This window comes from Acinonyx jubatus, chromosome X (genome assembly GCF_027475565.1).
Source record: "Acinonyx jubatus isolate Ajub_Pintada_27869175 chromosome X, VMU_Ajub_asm_v1.0, whole genome shotgun sequence".
Lineage (NCBI taxonomy): Eukaryota > Metazoa > Chordata > Mammalia > Carnivora > Felidae > Acinonyx > Acinonyx jubatus.
Window position 1 is genome coordinate 78,723,837 of NC_069389.1, and position 15,823 is coordinate 78,739,659.

Consider the following 15,823-nt stretch of genomic DNA (forward strand, 5'->3'; position numbering starts at 1 on the left):
TCTGTAACCGAGGGGTCTAATAAGGATATGGAGGCTGCACCTGCAGGTATGGACATGTACTAACTGCCGCCCAACTGATTTTGCCCATCGGCCACTGGCTGAGCTACAAAGGATAGAATCTTTGTTCTAAAATTGAAAACCAATTTCTGGGGAGGAAGTTGTTTTTGTTTTTTGGTTTTTCCTCCCTCCTTTTTTTTTTCTTAGATTGGTTCTTTTAGACAGTGTCATACAAAAGTGATGCAACTTAGTCTTATGGATGCCATCTCTGTTTATGAAAAGTAACTTATTTCACCCTCTCCAAACTTATAATACTCCAGAAAGATTCAGTTTAGGTAACTGAAGTATGGAAATGCAAAGACAGTTACAAAAAGTCACCATTTTTTTATTTGCACAAAACACGTTTTTATATAAGTTATTTGCTTGGTTTATGCACAATTGTATACTACTAATTCCATACCTTCCTTAGACAGATAAAGTGAAATTATAAATACTGCCACAAAACAGAGCACAAATAAGTGCTGAAAAAATCACCAACCCCTTAAGGTTTTTTCCTTAAGGGGGGGTGGCATTTTAAAAAATTAAAGTCCTTAATGATTTTGGTGGCACCATGGATGCAAAATAAAGTCAGCATTTTTTTATACCTGTGAAGCACAGATTATTGCTCACATCAGGAGAGCAAGGGAGTGGTTTTTATCAAAGTCTGAGGCTATCCACACCATTGTTCTGCTCTTTCCTGTGGTGGAGAAGGTTCTATTATCATGCTGGGGACACAAAAATAGGTTAAAGGAACACCACAGATGTTCAGAATGATCACTTATCCACCATGTCAATGCTACTGTCTTTTGGTGGTAGACTAATTCAATGGTTCACAACTCAATTGTTTATAAATTGTGAATGGTTCACAATTCAATGGTTTATAAATGATCTTTTGAGAAAAATTAGGCAAAGGAGCAAACTTTTTCCCATATCATGTCACACAGCTCCCTGACTCCCTGGTTTACATGGTCTCTCACAGGAGTGACAAAGTTTACAACCAGAGTCCTCTTTAACACAGATTCAGCTCAAAGCCCACAGAAATTTCCTTCAACATTAAAACTATTCACTTTCCCAGAAGTAGCGGTAGCCCAGTAATACTACTATATTCTCAAGAATTGTCACTCATCAAGATCCTTGTAACAATATTACTTTTTTTTCCATGGTGAATTCCAATTAAGTACCTTTTCACAATCAAAAAGATTCGAATTACATAAGATAAAATAAAAGAAAGTGAGCAGCATGACCAATAAATTGGATCAGAAGCACCCCAACAAACTGCAGCCAATTTTGCTTCTTTTAGCTGAGTAAAGCACACCCATCATTTTACCTTTAGCTTTGTTGCAAGCTCTTGATGGACACATTCCCTGCTCTGACCTGGCATCCATCCACTTCAGTCTTGGCGTCTGCTCTTACTTCCTATAAGATAGGTCCTTCTGGAAGCTGCCTCTGCTCTTTTTCTTTTTAGAACAAATCCAATTTGTACAAGAGGAAGCCTTCTTCTCTTTCAAATGTCTGTGTTTGGTTAGGGTTTAGTGCTGGTCTAAGTATGAGGAAGTAAGCAAGCTTCTCACTAGCCATCACCCCTTCAAGCAAGGGGTGAAATGGCCTCTACCTCTAGATCATTGACCTAAAGGATTACCAGGATTTCCAAGGGCTAGCTGCACCCTCTTTGGCAGATTTCCTCCTATTCCTTGTGATCCAGTCCCTGCACACACAGCCTGAAAATGTGGTAGTTCTTCCTTAGTCATCACTGATCCATCCACCAATAATGTGAAAGAAGGTGCATCTGTCCTTTATGTCTTCCTGAATGTTGCTTCTTTAGGTACTTATTGTGGAAGGTTCTAACTTTTTTTTTTCTAACTATTTCTGAAGCTGACAGTCAATTTGACCACAAAAGATGCACAGTGAGGGCTGACCCTCCAATTCACTCAGAGAGTGGGGGTGGGGGTGGAAACCGGAAGTGACATGAATTATTACACACACGCAAACACACATACATACTGCTGTTCATGTAAAGAAAGAGGAGGAAAAGTAAAAGAAAGACACAGAGCTCTTCATTTAAAATTTAGAATTCCAGTATTATGTTCTCTTTATTAAACTACAAATGCAAGGATTTTCACGTGGACACCTTTTGCAGCCTCCCAGCTCCCTATGGAGCAGCAGAATTCAAAAAGTGGGTGCTTGTTAGTAAGAGTTCAGCCATCTTACAAACTGCACTATCTTAAAGAACTAATATGAAAAGCTCCTACAGGATGGGTACACTAAACCACCTTTGGTCCTATTATCGCTCAGGCTGAGGTAAACACTATTATAAACAACACCAGAGCAATGTTCAGAAGACTACACAGCCTGCCTATGATTGGGAAGAGTCCAGGAGATGCTAGTTAGAAATACCCAGTCAGTCATAGTTCAAATAGCTACTTAGCCAGAGTATCCAAGAAATATCATTCTGTCTTTATTTCTCCTTTAAAGCATTAATTGCCCCAAGAGTCTGTCTATTCCCTTTTCCTCTCAGGGGAATGGAAGGGAACTCCTGTTTCTCTCAATGCAGTCTACCTATCAGGCATTTTATACTCATTATTTCATTTACTTCTCACAACAAATTGATGAGGAAAGTGAGACTCATGGAGGTTGTGTGACTTGCCCAATCTCATCCATCTGTGAATCCACAGCCCTTGTTGTTTCTGTGACACCGACCTCACTCCTCCCAGAGGGATTTTTTTTTTTTTTTTGGCCTTCAATGAGTTGTGGTGCTATCCACCTCAGCACCTTGTCATCCCCCCTGGCTATCATCAAAGAGTAGTTGGGACAGACCCCTCTGCATTTTATAGGAACATTTGGCAAAAGAGGAAATGGTGGTAATTTCAGGGGATAAGAGAGAGTACAGGACCCTGGGGAAATTTTCCTCTGCAATAATCCTCCAAGCTAGAAAGGATGATTTATCCCTATTAACTTTCAACTGTACTTTTTCCCACATGTGGACTCTTCTTAGTCCTACCAGATTTTCTTACATTTTAAATCTTTCACAAGGAGATCCTAACTAGTTCAAGATTTTTCATTGTTGAGATAAAAACACAAGATTTAAGTTGAACCCCCATCCACTCTTTGTCCCTAGGGTTGTTACTGCACACTGTGAATACAAAATTTTGATTGAATGTACTTTCTTTTATATTATGAAATGTTGCAAATAGACAGTACAGAGAATAACACTATACTTAGAAATGCACCACTTAGCTCTATAAAATCCCAACATTGTGCCATAATTGCTTCTGATGTTTTTCACAAATAAAATACCATCCATAGAGTCAAAACCTCCTTGTATACTCCTCTACAATCAATCCCCTCCTTCCTCAGAGGTTACCAATATCTTGAATTTTGTGTTCATCATTCCTAGGCATGGGTCTATATTATTACTGCATATGTAAATATCCATAAAAGATATTTAGTATTGGTTTTCATGTTTTACATTTCTATATAAGTGTTACACATTCTTCAGCAACTTGCATTTTTCTCAGCTTAATGTTTTATGATTTATTTTCCTTGGTAGTTCTAGCTCACACATTTTTATCTGTTTTTATATGCATAAAGTATTCTATATCATGAGTACATCACACTTTATTTATCCGTTCTCCTACTGATGGATATTTAGGTTGATTGTTTTCAATTATAAACAATGCTGCCATGGACATCCTTGTACATGTGATCATAGTTTTCCACTCTAAGAATGAATTCCCAGTTACTCAAAGTGGCAAACCCAGGTCTGGCTTATCTGTTGGCCTATGTGCTTTGCGTTATCCCTTCTTTCTATTTCAGTCCTATCTTCCTGATGTTTTACTATGAAATCTGGTAGAATTATCAACTGTCTGAAATTAGAGTATCATGGGCTAAATTTAGCTCACCAAAAATCTCTTCTCAGTTCCAAGAAGCATATCATAGGTTCTGATTGAGATTTTCACTGAGAATTTCCTGGAACCAGAAGACAAGTCTTCTTTCCAATATAACTGTAGCAACAAAGAAACCTAATTGCTCTTGCTAAGTTCCCAAGAAGCTCTATTCAAGCACCAAAGAAACGTAATTATTTGATAAGCTTCATGCTCAGCACTATAAGGGGTGAGCTTTGTGATGAAGTCCTCTAGCCAAAATCAGTTTTCTGGCTGCATGTTAACCAGGGAAATTCTCATCTGCTATAGTCCTCTCCAAGAGGCCTCAGGTTTCTGGTTCTTATGGTTCTTCATGTTAATATTTTACATGAGAGCCAGGTAGATAATCTGTAAGTCTGCACTCAACATCAGATTGGTGGTAATACTTTCAGCACTGTCCCTCGGCTCTCAGGGTGACTACTGGGGTCTTTCCATTTTTCACTCCAGACTTGAGTGGCCCTTTGGCCTTCTTTTTCGGTTTAGTTTTTGTTTTCCCTGGTTTAAATATTTTATTTATTTTGTCCTTCAGTATCAAAATAACACATGCTCATTATAAAAAATGTTTCAAGGGGTGGCTGGGTGACTCAGTCGGTTAAGCCTCTGACTTCGGCTCAGGTCATGATCTTGTGGTTCGTGAGTTTGAGCCCCATGTCGAGCTCTGTGCTGACAGCTTGGAGCCTGGAGCCTGCTTCAGAGTCTGTGTGTGTCTCCCTCTCTCTCTCTGCCCCTCCCATGATCACCCTCTCTCTGCCTCAAAAATAAACATTAAATTTTTTTAATTTTACAATAATATTAAAAAAGAAAACTATAAGAATATTAAAAAAGAAAACATCAATTATAAGCTCACTATCCAGAGGTATTAATATTTGGGCATATTAACTTCCATTTTTCCTGTGCATTTTTCTTATATTTGAGATCATACTGCACATGCAATTTGTAGTTTACTTATATTTCTTAACATTATCTAGCTATCCATCCGACCAACACACGTTTTCCCCAAAATATCCAAAGGTTTTGTTTAACAGTATTCCTGATTATCTTTCCATGATATTAGGATCTCTATATAAGCATCATTCACCAAGTTAAAAAGTATATGCATTTTGCATTTTGAAATACATTGACAAAATAGTTTCCAGAAACATTTTACCAATTTCCACTCCAGATATTAGTTTTTGAGAGCCTGCTTCCCCAATCCTTTATTTATTTTCTGCTCCATTTCTAGTCAGTTTTATACTCTGTTTTTGTTGCAGACTAATCTGTGTTTTTCATTGAGCCAGTGATCTTGAACTCCAGTGTATTCCAACCTCCAACTTGTGTACAGTTTAACTTATCTTGACTCTCCAGAATTTCCTTCTTCTAGGAATGAACTATATTGACAATCGTTTATTTTTCTTTTAGGGAAGAAAGGCAGTGATCTTTCTGAGGTTCAGATAACCAACAATAACTCTCAGGGTCTCTGATGATGGCTCTCAGAGAGTGAGAATAAAAGCCTGCAATTAAGGCTTTTGTATTTCCAACACCCTCCCTCAGTGCACATGAACCTCTATAGAAACTGAAAGTCACACGTGGCCCATTTGTTTCAGGGTCCTCAGAGGAGTTCTCTCAGCCCATCCCCTGATGGCTTCATTTGCATAACCAAGAGGCTTTGGGATGAATTAGGTCAAGGTCTTGTCTCTAGCTTCTTGTTGAGCACTGACTTACTGAAAATTATAGCTCTCCCTTATTCCCAGGAATTATCGATCTGATCTCAATACAGCATCTCTGGTCAAAAAGCAGCAAGTATCTGATGACTCTTTGGAGAACATCCAAACTGGTTTTCAAAAGGCATATCTTCCCCTTATACTAAGTCACTTCCTGGTATGGGTCTAGTCCACTGAAAGGAAAATCTCTATAGGAAATTTGCTCAAATGGAAATAGTAAATCATAGTGCTGATAATTTCAAATTGCACTGAGACCCTAGAAGCAGACGGGAAATTGCATTAGTTCTCACCATAAAGAGTTTACAAAGGATTCTAGCCAAACACATCACTGGTCAAGAACAACAGGAATTTGTACTTTAATGCAGTTTAAATATCTGAATATAAAGGGGGTCAGAATAGAGCACACAGGGCTAGCCTTAAGAGATACTGTTTCGGTATAATGCTTTACGTTCCATGAGTATTTGCATTTTGTGGCTTTTTTGGAGGGTGACATTGTTTTATCAAATAACTGAGGCTCCAGAGAGGCTATAGCACCCTTAGTTCCGGGACTTGGCATGCAAAATGAGGGAAAGAGTAGAACTAGCACACAACTAACAGCACAGAGGACAGTCCCACAGCTTTATAGACCCCTGCCTCTAGGCTTTGCTGCTGGCCTGCCTCTGGAAATGCACAGCATGGCATTGAGATTTTGAGCTTGGAGAAATGAGTGCCAGGATATGGGACCAGGATTCCCTTTGGAGTCTAATAGCCCACCCAAGGATGTCTTGATCAGGGTCAGCAATCCATTTTATTCTAAATGTCACACCATTTGCTCTAGGAAGGCCCTCTGGGGACACTAGCAGGTCTCAGGCAGAATAAAAATAATAGCAAACCTGGAGATGCTAGTACTTACTATTGCCAGGCTTTCTTTTAACTGTTTTATATATATTAACATGGTTCCTACTCATAACAATCCTATGGGGAAGGTAGTAAAAAAGTAGTGGGAGAGAAAAAATGGAAAAAAGCAGGGGAAGAAAAGGGCAAGAAGAATCCAATGCAATTCAACAATTATTTATTAAGCACAACTCTGTTCTGGGGATATGGTAATGAACAAGATAAGGGGGGTGTAAAGGGGAGTACAGGTAGAGAGAGGAGGAGGAGAGAAAGGAGAAGAGGGGTGGAAAGGAGGAGAGAAGAGAAAAGGAGAGGAGAAATAATGACAAGAGAAAGGAAAGCTGTGCACATGGCAGGCAATGGTAATAGGAAAAACCTTCCCCATGACCTCAGGGGTTGGCCACACTTTCTGGGCTGAGGCTGAGGCTGTTTTCTTCTGGCCCAGGCTCTTACCCTCATTACCACGAGGTTGGTGCACACATAATCATTCCAATAATCCAGCCCACTCCAGACAACATGGGCCCGATGCAGCCCAAGGCAGGTAGTTTACACCCTGGTTTAGACGGTGCTTTTCCCCAGTTTACACAGGTTGATGACCTATTGTGGCACGTGAACTTTTACTGTTTTCTCAATCTGCCTCCTACTTTTTCTTCTTCTAAGGGCCTCAGTGACATAAGTATGCATTTTGGGCCTTCAAACAATATTTTACCAAATGGCTTATTTTTATCCTACCACCATCGACAATATTACTTTCCTGCCAAGTTTTGCCAAGGCTGCCTGTTTCCAACATTTGCTACCTGTTCAGATGATCACTTCATGCCACTTTTTTCTCTTCTTGTTCCCCCCGCAACCCTACTCGGAAAGGACCCTTACATCCCATTCTGATCATTGGAAAGGACCACCAGGGCCTTGTGCTGATGACACTCCCACCCTCTGTCAGCCTTCTCTGCCAGCAGAGGATATGGCACCAGCCACGCTTTCTCGCCAGCCTTCAGGGATCCCATGAAAAATAATTGTTGCTACTGCCCAGCCTCTGCCATGCCCCAGACCCACCTCAGTCCTGACTTAATGCAGGTAGCTTTCCAGATGCATTGAGATGCCAGGACTTTGAAGGTGTGACTCGATCTCAGAAGACACTGGCCCTGGAGACATATTCTTACAGTCCAGAGAGGAAGGACAGTCTGAGCAAACCCCACCCTTTCACAGCCACTCAGTTCCCTTTTTTTGTTTCCTGACTTAAACCGATGTCTTTTTTTTTTTCTTCTCAGCAGCATGGTATCTGGTTCCCTGCCTCTGTTCCTATACCACCTCCCCCTCCCCGAGCCCCCAGCTGTCCCCGCCCTTCATTTGCTTGGGACCTCTGACACTACTATCTTAAGTCTGCTCTGAAAGAAACCTTCTCAACATTACTCGGGACAGTGAGACTCTAGATGGGTCTGGGTTGAGCAGACAGGTCATCAGGCTGACCTCCCCAAGGTGAAGGGACGACATGCCTAAAGAACTGTGGGGATATTCAGCAGAGAGAGTGGAGACTTACAGGAAAGAGGAGAAATGCAGACCTTCAAAGATGTATCAAAGGGTCTAATGAGGAAGAGTCTTTACAGTCTCATGTCCTTGAAGGCAGAGGAGGTTCAAGGTCACACAGTTAAACTTGATAACGAAAGATGGAGACTGCTCACAAGGGGACCCCCGAAGTGCAGAGCCTGAGAGAGGTAGAGACAAGACTTCCCCCTGCTGAGTCATTTTCTAAGAAAGCATGTTTTTCTACAGATATAAATGTACAAATGTAAGCCCTCACAAAGACCTGTGCCCTTCCCCATTTTCTGTGGATGTTGATTTTCTCCATTTCAGATTCTGCCTCAGGGATTAACTCTTTTTTTTTAAATTTTTTCAACATTTATTTATTATTGAGAGACAGAAACAGAGCATGAGCATGGGAGGGGCAGAGATAGGAGGAGACACAGAATCCGAAGCAGGCTCAAGGCTCTGAGCTATCAGCATAGAGCCTGACTTGGGGCTTGAACTCACAAACCACGAGATCATGACCTGAGCCAAAATCGGACACTCAACCGACTGAGCCACCCAGGTGCCCCTCAGGGATTAACTCTTAATTTACACCTTTTTCTTTAATTCTGTAAGTCTATAAACCAGACTAAGTGTGTTAATTGAAGCCTGAATGTTTCCTCAACTACTTCTTAGCCTGTGTTCTGGCCACAATCATCTCTTGGAGGATTCTCCTAGGAAATGAAGACAGTACTGGCTGCAGACCAGGATGGCGGCAGAGCCCCTGCTGACTGGTTGGCTTTCCCACCTTGACACATCAGGCACTGCCATGTTTACTTGCCCTACATGCTGTATCCTAAGATCACAGATCTCACTAGAAGTCTGTCAGAAGTCTTAAGGCAACAAAACTTTTTAAAACACATTTTGTAGGGATGGTAGAGTGGATAATAGTCACATCTGCACAAGATAGATATATCCTTTCACTAGTCACTTCTGAACAGCTGCTCTGGTCCTCTGCCTGAGAGTTGGTCACAGACATTCTCCTCCCCTCCCCTTTTCGTCAGTCAGATGCTACCTGTTGTCACATGGCCTATCCCTTCTCGAGGGCCATCTTGGGGTGGAGACCGGAAATTGATAGGCATACAATGGGGGATCTGGAAAAGGGAGAGTGAGACAAGGGGATAGGGTAAAATAAACCTATGCACTTTTTTACCATCTGCCCATGAGCCTTTCCCTAACACACTTCTCTAGATGACAGAAGGGCTGCACCCAAATAGTGCAAATAAATGGCCTAGGGTCGCCTCAGAGGATTCCCGATGTAATGTAAGGTTTTTTTGGGTGATATCCTGTTGAGCATTTTTTAATGAAGTTTGAGGAAGATATAGGAAGTAGCCTAGCTAATCTGGGAATGGTGCAAGGCTATTATGAGTTAGATTGGATAACAGAACTGGAGCAATCAGTTTGCAAAAAAGGTCTTGGTCACCTGGTGTGATAAGCTAACTTCAACCAAGTGTATTTTACCAAAGCTAAGGGATGTGTCCCATAATTGGGCACCGAATTGAACTTCAAAGGACTCCAGGTGAAAGTGGGATTGCAGTAGCATTTGTGAAAATGGTTCATAGGTTTTTGCTGATAATGATCAAGAGAAATATCAGGTCAGTAACATGGCTGCCAGAAAATCCAAGGTCATATTAGGCTTCCTTGTATAAGTAAAATATCTAGACAGAGGAAAGTGAATAGGTCACCTACTCTGCAAGGTGAAGCCATATCTAGACTCTTGTGTTAAGTTCTGAGTGCCTTGTCTTAAGAAAAATTAAGCAGGAGTATGTCCAAAACAGAGACCAGGATTAGTGAAGGAAATCAAAACCAAAGCCATGTTACACAAGGTGTAATAGAAGGAACTAAGGTTGATTAGACTAACAGGGGCCATGTTCATTGTCTTCATTTTTCCATTTGACTAATGTCAAAACCCTGTAGAAACTCTTCAAATGTCAGTAAGACTGCCTAAGAGCCCAAAGAGAAGAAGAAAATGTCAAGACTATGGGCTGGCTGTTTGGCAAAGAAAGTTTTAGGAAATGTAGCAGGTAGTGGTAATGTTTTATTGTCTCCTTCCCAGAGACCATCCAACAAAAAGAGGATGATCAGAGAATCAACTCTGGACTCATGGGTATTCCTGGAGAGTTATGCAAGCATGAGATCCTAGGCTTTCATAGTTCCTTAGCCCTTAGTCACTGGTACCCCTTCCAGAGTCCCTGATCAATTCTCTCACTTCATCATCCTCTACCCTGCAGATGCCCCTGCTTCCCCCATGTGATGTTGTGGTTAGGTGCAAGGCTGTGGTGTTAGAACTACCTGGGTTGAGATTTCAGCTCCACAAAATAATCACTTGTATTGTGCCTGAGTTTCCTTACCTGTGACATATTCATAACAGTACACAATACATGGATTGTTAGGATTACAAGAGGTAGTATATAAGGTGTTTAGGAAAATGCCTGGTATATAAGAAGTCCTCAATAATTGTTAGCTATTATAATTACCAGGCCACAACAGCCATATTGTATAATGTTAAAGAAACCCAGAATCTGGAGTCAGATCACCTGTGTTTATATCCTGGCTCCACTAAATACTATTAACATTGGGCAAAATGTTGAATATACTATTTGAATAGCTTATGGCCTCAACTTTCTCATGTGTAAAATGGGAATAATAGTACTCCCTACCTCTTAGAATTACTGTGAGAATTTTATGAAACAATCAACTTTAACTTTTTTATTAAATTTTTTAAATATTTATTTTTGAAAGAGAAATCACAAGCTGGGGAGGGGCAGGGGGGAGAGAGAGAGAGAGAGAGAGAGAGAGAGAGAGAGAACCCAAAGCAAGATCGATGTTGTCAGCACAGAGCCCCATGCATGGCTTGAACTCGCAACCTGGGATCATGATCTGAGCCTAAGTTGGAGACTTAATGGACTGAGCCATTCAATTTAAATTTTTTTAAATTTTTAATTTATTTTTGATACACACACACACACACACAGACAGAGCATGAGTGGGAGAGGGGCAGAGAGAGAGGGAGACACAGAATTTGAAGCAGGCTCCAGGCTCCGAGCTGTCAGCACAAAGCCTGACACGGGGCTTGAACTCACGGACTGAGAGATCATGGCCTGAGCTGAAGTCGGACGCTCAACCGACTGAGCCACACAGGAGCCTCTGAGCCATCCAATTTTATTTATTTATTTATTTATTTATTTATTTATTTATTTAAAAAAAATTTTTTTTAACATTTATTTATTTTTGAGACAGGGAGAGACAGAGCATGAACAGGGGAGGGTCAGAGAGAGGGAGACACAGAATCTGAAACAGGCTCCAGGCTCTGAACTGTCAGCACAGAGCCTGACGCGGGGCTCAAACTCACGGACGGCGAGATCATGACCCGAGCGAAAGTCGGCCACTCAACGGACTGAGCCACTCAGGTACCCCAAGCCATCCAATTTTAAATACTCAGTGCACTGAAGTCTTTCTCTGCTAGACTCTTTTTTTAATTTAATATTTATTTTTGAGAGAGAGCAAGCGAGCAGGGGAGGAGCAAAGAGAGAATCTGAAGCAGGCTCAGATTCAGTCACTCAGCCGGAAACAGGCCCAGGCACCCCTCTGTTGGACTCTTGAAACCTAGCACATGCCTTCTGCCAGGTACACAGGAAGGGAAGAGCGGTGGATACTTTCTATCTCTGCCTGTTTATTGCTATTGCGGTAAGTGAAAAGTTTCATTGTCTCTTCAGAACAGCAGCCAACTTGCTCCTTCAACAAACGGGTACTTTTTTTTTTTTTTTTTTTTTTTTGCAAAGTACAGTACTTTGTAATTATATATTTATGACAGTGTATTTGATTATTTGATTGTTGTGACACTCTCCTAGAAGAGTGCCCAACACAGAATAGGAATTCAATAAACATTTGTTGAATGGACCAAACAGCCATGTGATAAATGAAATAGGGCACTGGCTCCCTCCAAGCCAATCCCTCCACCAGCAGTTCACTGTCAAAAGACGTTCCCAGTGTCCTTGAAGTGGGACAGTAATGGTACATAGGTGAGTAGGGCCGTTCCATTTGGCCCTAGTCCTTGCTTTCCTTGGAGATAGGGACAGGGAAGCCCAAGGGTCTAGAATGAGCACTGCTTCCTTCATTTAACGCTGCTACCTAGCGGCGTCCACTGAAAGTGATGAAGTGAGGAAACATTGCAAAGCGGGAAGACCGGAGGAAGTCAAAGACAGGATCCGCCTCCGGCCAAACCCTTTCTTAAACTCCCGCCCACGGCTACCAAGCAGGTCATCTCAGTCGCCAGGGGGCGGTGCTCTCAGAGCCTTAGACTCTATGGTCATTCTCGCCAACTCCCATGAGCAAGAGCGACCAGAAGCCTCCTATATACTTCCGTTTCCGGCCTGGCCTCTCTCTTTCCGTGCCGATAGCCTTCTCGCAGCCATGGTAGGACCTTGGGGACGGTCCCTGTAACATCCAGTTTAATCTTCTCATACCCTTTGACGGTGCCGTCCCAGGATGGCTCTGGGCCCGCGCGTGGACTCGATGTACCAAAGAAACCCAGTGTTGCTGGGGTCGACCCCGGAGGCACTGGGCTTTGGGGCCAGGAAATGAAGCGATGGGATCAAAGAGGTAGTTAGGTGGGGGTGGAGGGAATGTGCTGACTTTGGGGCTCACAGGAGGCCGCTGTATTGGAAGCACTTGCGGCTGTACCACCTTCTAGTCGAGTGTTGTGTGCTAGCGAGGAATCTTGAGAGTCGAGCTCTCATGGGATGTCTTAGCTTCAGCTGGGTAGGTCAAGGCATTGTGCAATTTTATCTGATAACCCTGCTCATTCTAAACTGTGCTTACTAGGTGAACGTTCCTAAAACCCGCCGGACTTTCTGCAAGAAGTGTGGCAAGCACCAACCCCACAAAGTGACACAGTACAAGAAAGGCAAAGATTCTCTTTATGCCCAGGGTAAGACAGTCTGTACGTAATTTGGTTTTAATGCATCATTCGTATACTAGTATAAGAAATGAGCGGTCCCGTGCGCCCTCTCCCCTAATTTGAGTATTGATAATTATGCTGGGAAAACCAAGATAAAACCTGTAAGAAAAGAAGACTTTACCATGTGGCAGTTGTGATTATCTTTGGTATACCATAACAAATAACTTTATTCTCCCAGGAAAGCGGCGTTATGACAGGAAGCAGAGTGGCTATGGTGGGCAAACTAAGCCCATTTTCCGGAAAAAGGTTAGTAGTAATTACTGTTTGACATGCTGCCCACCTACTGTGGTAAAGACATTGCATTTTTCTATGGCCCACATTTCTCCAGTACAGGTGCGTGTCAGTGAAGTTCTCTGTTAACCTGCAGTGACCTGTCCAGTAGGCAGTGGAGCTGGGAATGCAACCCAGGGCTGACCCTAGTCTGCAATACTGTATCATCTCAGTGTTTTATTCTTTTTGTCCTTCCCTTACTGAAAAGGCAAACATCAAGTTAAATGAATGTGTCCTGCCTTCCTAACAACTGAAGTTTGAGTACATCACTAAATCTTTTCCTTTGCCCTGTTTCCTGTCATGTGTTAGTGAATCCTCAGTCTTTGCTTGCAGTAAGAATTACTTGCTTAGTTTGTTTTTCAGCTCAGAAGCCTGCAGTCAGCTACCTATCTCATGAACTTGTAAAGCTTTTTAAAATTGTCATTTAGGCCTTCCAGTGGTCTGAATTCTCTGTCATTCTCATCCAGGCCAAATGAGTTTCTTTTCTGCCCCAGGTGATTGGCTACCCCTTAAAGTACCAAGTGCCTGGAACAGCATTCTTACGAACACAGCATTTCTTTTGGTGCTTTGCTCATTCAGCCTAGTTTCAGAAAATATCAAGGAATAACTAGCATTCATTTAGGTGCTGTAAATGGTTTGATCTCGAGGTGGTAAAAGGAATACCTGATAGCCTTTTCACATTCAGCTAATTTGTTTAAGATGGGGAGATTCTGCCTAGGTTTTGGCTTTTTTGTGAACTGTGAACTGGTAGCAGTAGGATTCTTGTTATAGGAGTAGGCTTAAAAAGTTTATTAGTGGACCTTGAGTTAAATGATACAGCTGAATGCACATAAATTGTATACATAGTTTTATGTAGTCTCCAGAGAATTAATAGATTAAGTAACAATTATTAGCCCTATTCAGTGAGAAAGTTGGTTTTATTTCATAGTTTCATGCACTTGGTTGACCCATTTCTGTCATTTGAAAAAGCTTTCCTTTAAGTAGTACTTAACCCAACAGTGCTATTTTTGAAGAAAGATTTTCTCTAGTGATTTATGAAGGGTTTGACTTAATTTTTTCCAGGCTAAAACCACAAAGAAGATTGTTCTGAGGCTTGAATGTGTTGAGCCCAACTGCAGATCTAAGAGAATGCTGGCTATTAAGAGATGCAAGCATTTTGAACTGGGAGGAGATAAGAAGAGAAAGGTATATAATTATGGGTGGAGGGTGCAATGTTCTCTACTGGAAGAGGTGAACATTTCTCCCCACTTACTGATTGTGGAATCAAGAATTGGGCAATCCTCTTAAAATACCTAGATCCATTAGCTGAAGGTATGAGGTTTTTGGTGTTGGTTTTGGCATGAGTAGTAGAAGGATAATGAAAAGTGACTTAAAAGATGGTGATCACTTTAGGGACAGAGGGTCTACTTGGAGTAAAGGTTCTTTGCAACATTAAAAAAACTCACTTATTTTCTGTTCCATTACAGGGCCAAGTGATCCAGTTCTAAGCTTCATATTTTGTTATGAAGACAATAAAATCTTGAAGTTATGTTCACTTCATTTGGTTGCAGTTGGTCTTTTGAGCATGAAATAAACTAGCGCCCTCAACAAAATTCTGTTCGTGGGGAAATTTATGGTTGATGGTTCTTTTGGGTACTGTGCTCATTTTGGATTGAATCTAAACTGGTTGAACTCACATGAGACATGATTTCTCAGTTTTCACCTCAATTACTTGGGGTTCGTGGGATTCTGTTCGCTGTTAAAGGTTATTGGTTACCATGGGACATAAGTAGAGATCTGCATTCACTAACATGGTGAGATCAGTAACAATTACACAGTGAATGTAAGTTTACTAAGAGTGAAATTCTCATATACCCTTGCTACTGCAATAATTTAATGAGGAAATTAGGCCCAGTTTTTTTTGGCATAGTATACTATATTGTGTCCTCAGACTCACTCTCAACATTTTGATGTGCCCTGTCAAATTTTGAAGTAGACCTAAATTCTCATGTACAAACCACTGCAGAAGATAAAGTTTCTAGTGAATTGAGCTGCTCAGTGGAATTTAACAGAGGTATCTGTCAATTAAAGATGTCTAATAGTTGTAAGTTTTACATTCTTTTCCTTTTTGTATACTATTGTATACTTGATTCTTCCTGATGTTAAGCTTTTCATACTTGTGTAGCAAAACTGGAGACAAAGTATATAAGCAATATATTTTGGTAACTAAGTACATCTCAATGAGATGGAGTTTTCTTACAGATTACTTTGTTTCCATGAGTGAGGAAGCCTGTGCTTGCCAGTTTTAGCAACTGATGATTATTCCTCCAGCTTTATTGAAAATGATTGGTAATCACCTGACAGGCAAAGGAATTAACATGTACTTTGTGGGCCTTTTGTGCCCTGCTAGTTTTGTGCTGTTGTGCATTAGGATGGGTGAGCTGCATGCCTTTGGTCATGTTGGAGAAGGGGGATTGTAAAAGGGGAGGTGGTGAGGCTGGCTGGAAGCTTTAAGGTTTGGT

The 15,823-nt window shown here is 41.4% G+C and overlaps 2 protein-coding genes across 3 annotated transcripts in view; one reads left to right on the forward strand and one right to left on the reverse strand.

Moving 5' to 3' along the window:
* The window catches only part of BTK (Bruton tyrosine kinase), a 31,762-nt gene extending 24,031 nt beyond the window's left edge, over positions 1–7,731 (reverse strand). For both annotated transcript variants that reach the window (XM_027053803.2, XM_027053804.2), the window contains exon 1: positions 7,583–7,731. The gene's annotated coding sequence lies outside the window, so the exon portion shown is untranslated. The remainder of the gene's footprint in view (positions 1–7,582) is intronic.
* A 4,651-nt stretch (positions 7,732–12,382) lies between these two features.
* Positions 12,383–14,861, forward strand: RPL36A (ribosomal protein L36a). Its single transcript, XM_015082450.3, has 5 exons — positions 12,383–12,508; positions 12,917–13,022; positions 13,231–13,298; positions 14,385–14,507; positions 14,789–14,861. Exons 1-5 carry the CDS (start codon positions 12,398–12,400, stop codon positions 14,807–14,809), a joined length of 429 nt encoding a protein of 142 aa, XP_014937936.1. The 5' UTR covers positions 12,383–12,397; the 3' UTR covers positions 14,810–14,861.
* Positions 14,862–15,823: the final 962 nt, after the last annotated feature.

Coding starts and splice junctions, on each gene's coding strand:
- RPL36A (XM_015082450.3), top strand. CDS start 12,398: ATGGTCATTCTCGCCAACTCCCATGAGCAAGAGCGACCAGAAGCCTCC. Junction 13,023..13,230: donor AGATTCTCTTTATGCCCAGG/GTAAGACAGTCT, acceptor TTATTCTCCCAG/GAAAGCGGCGTTATGACAGG. Junction 13,299..14,384: donor AGCCCATTTTCCGGAAAAAG/GTTAGTAGTAAT, acceptor AATTTTTTCCAG/GCTAAAACCACAAAGAAGAT.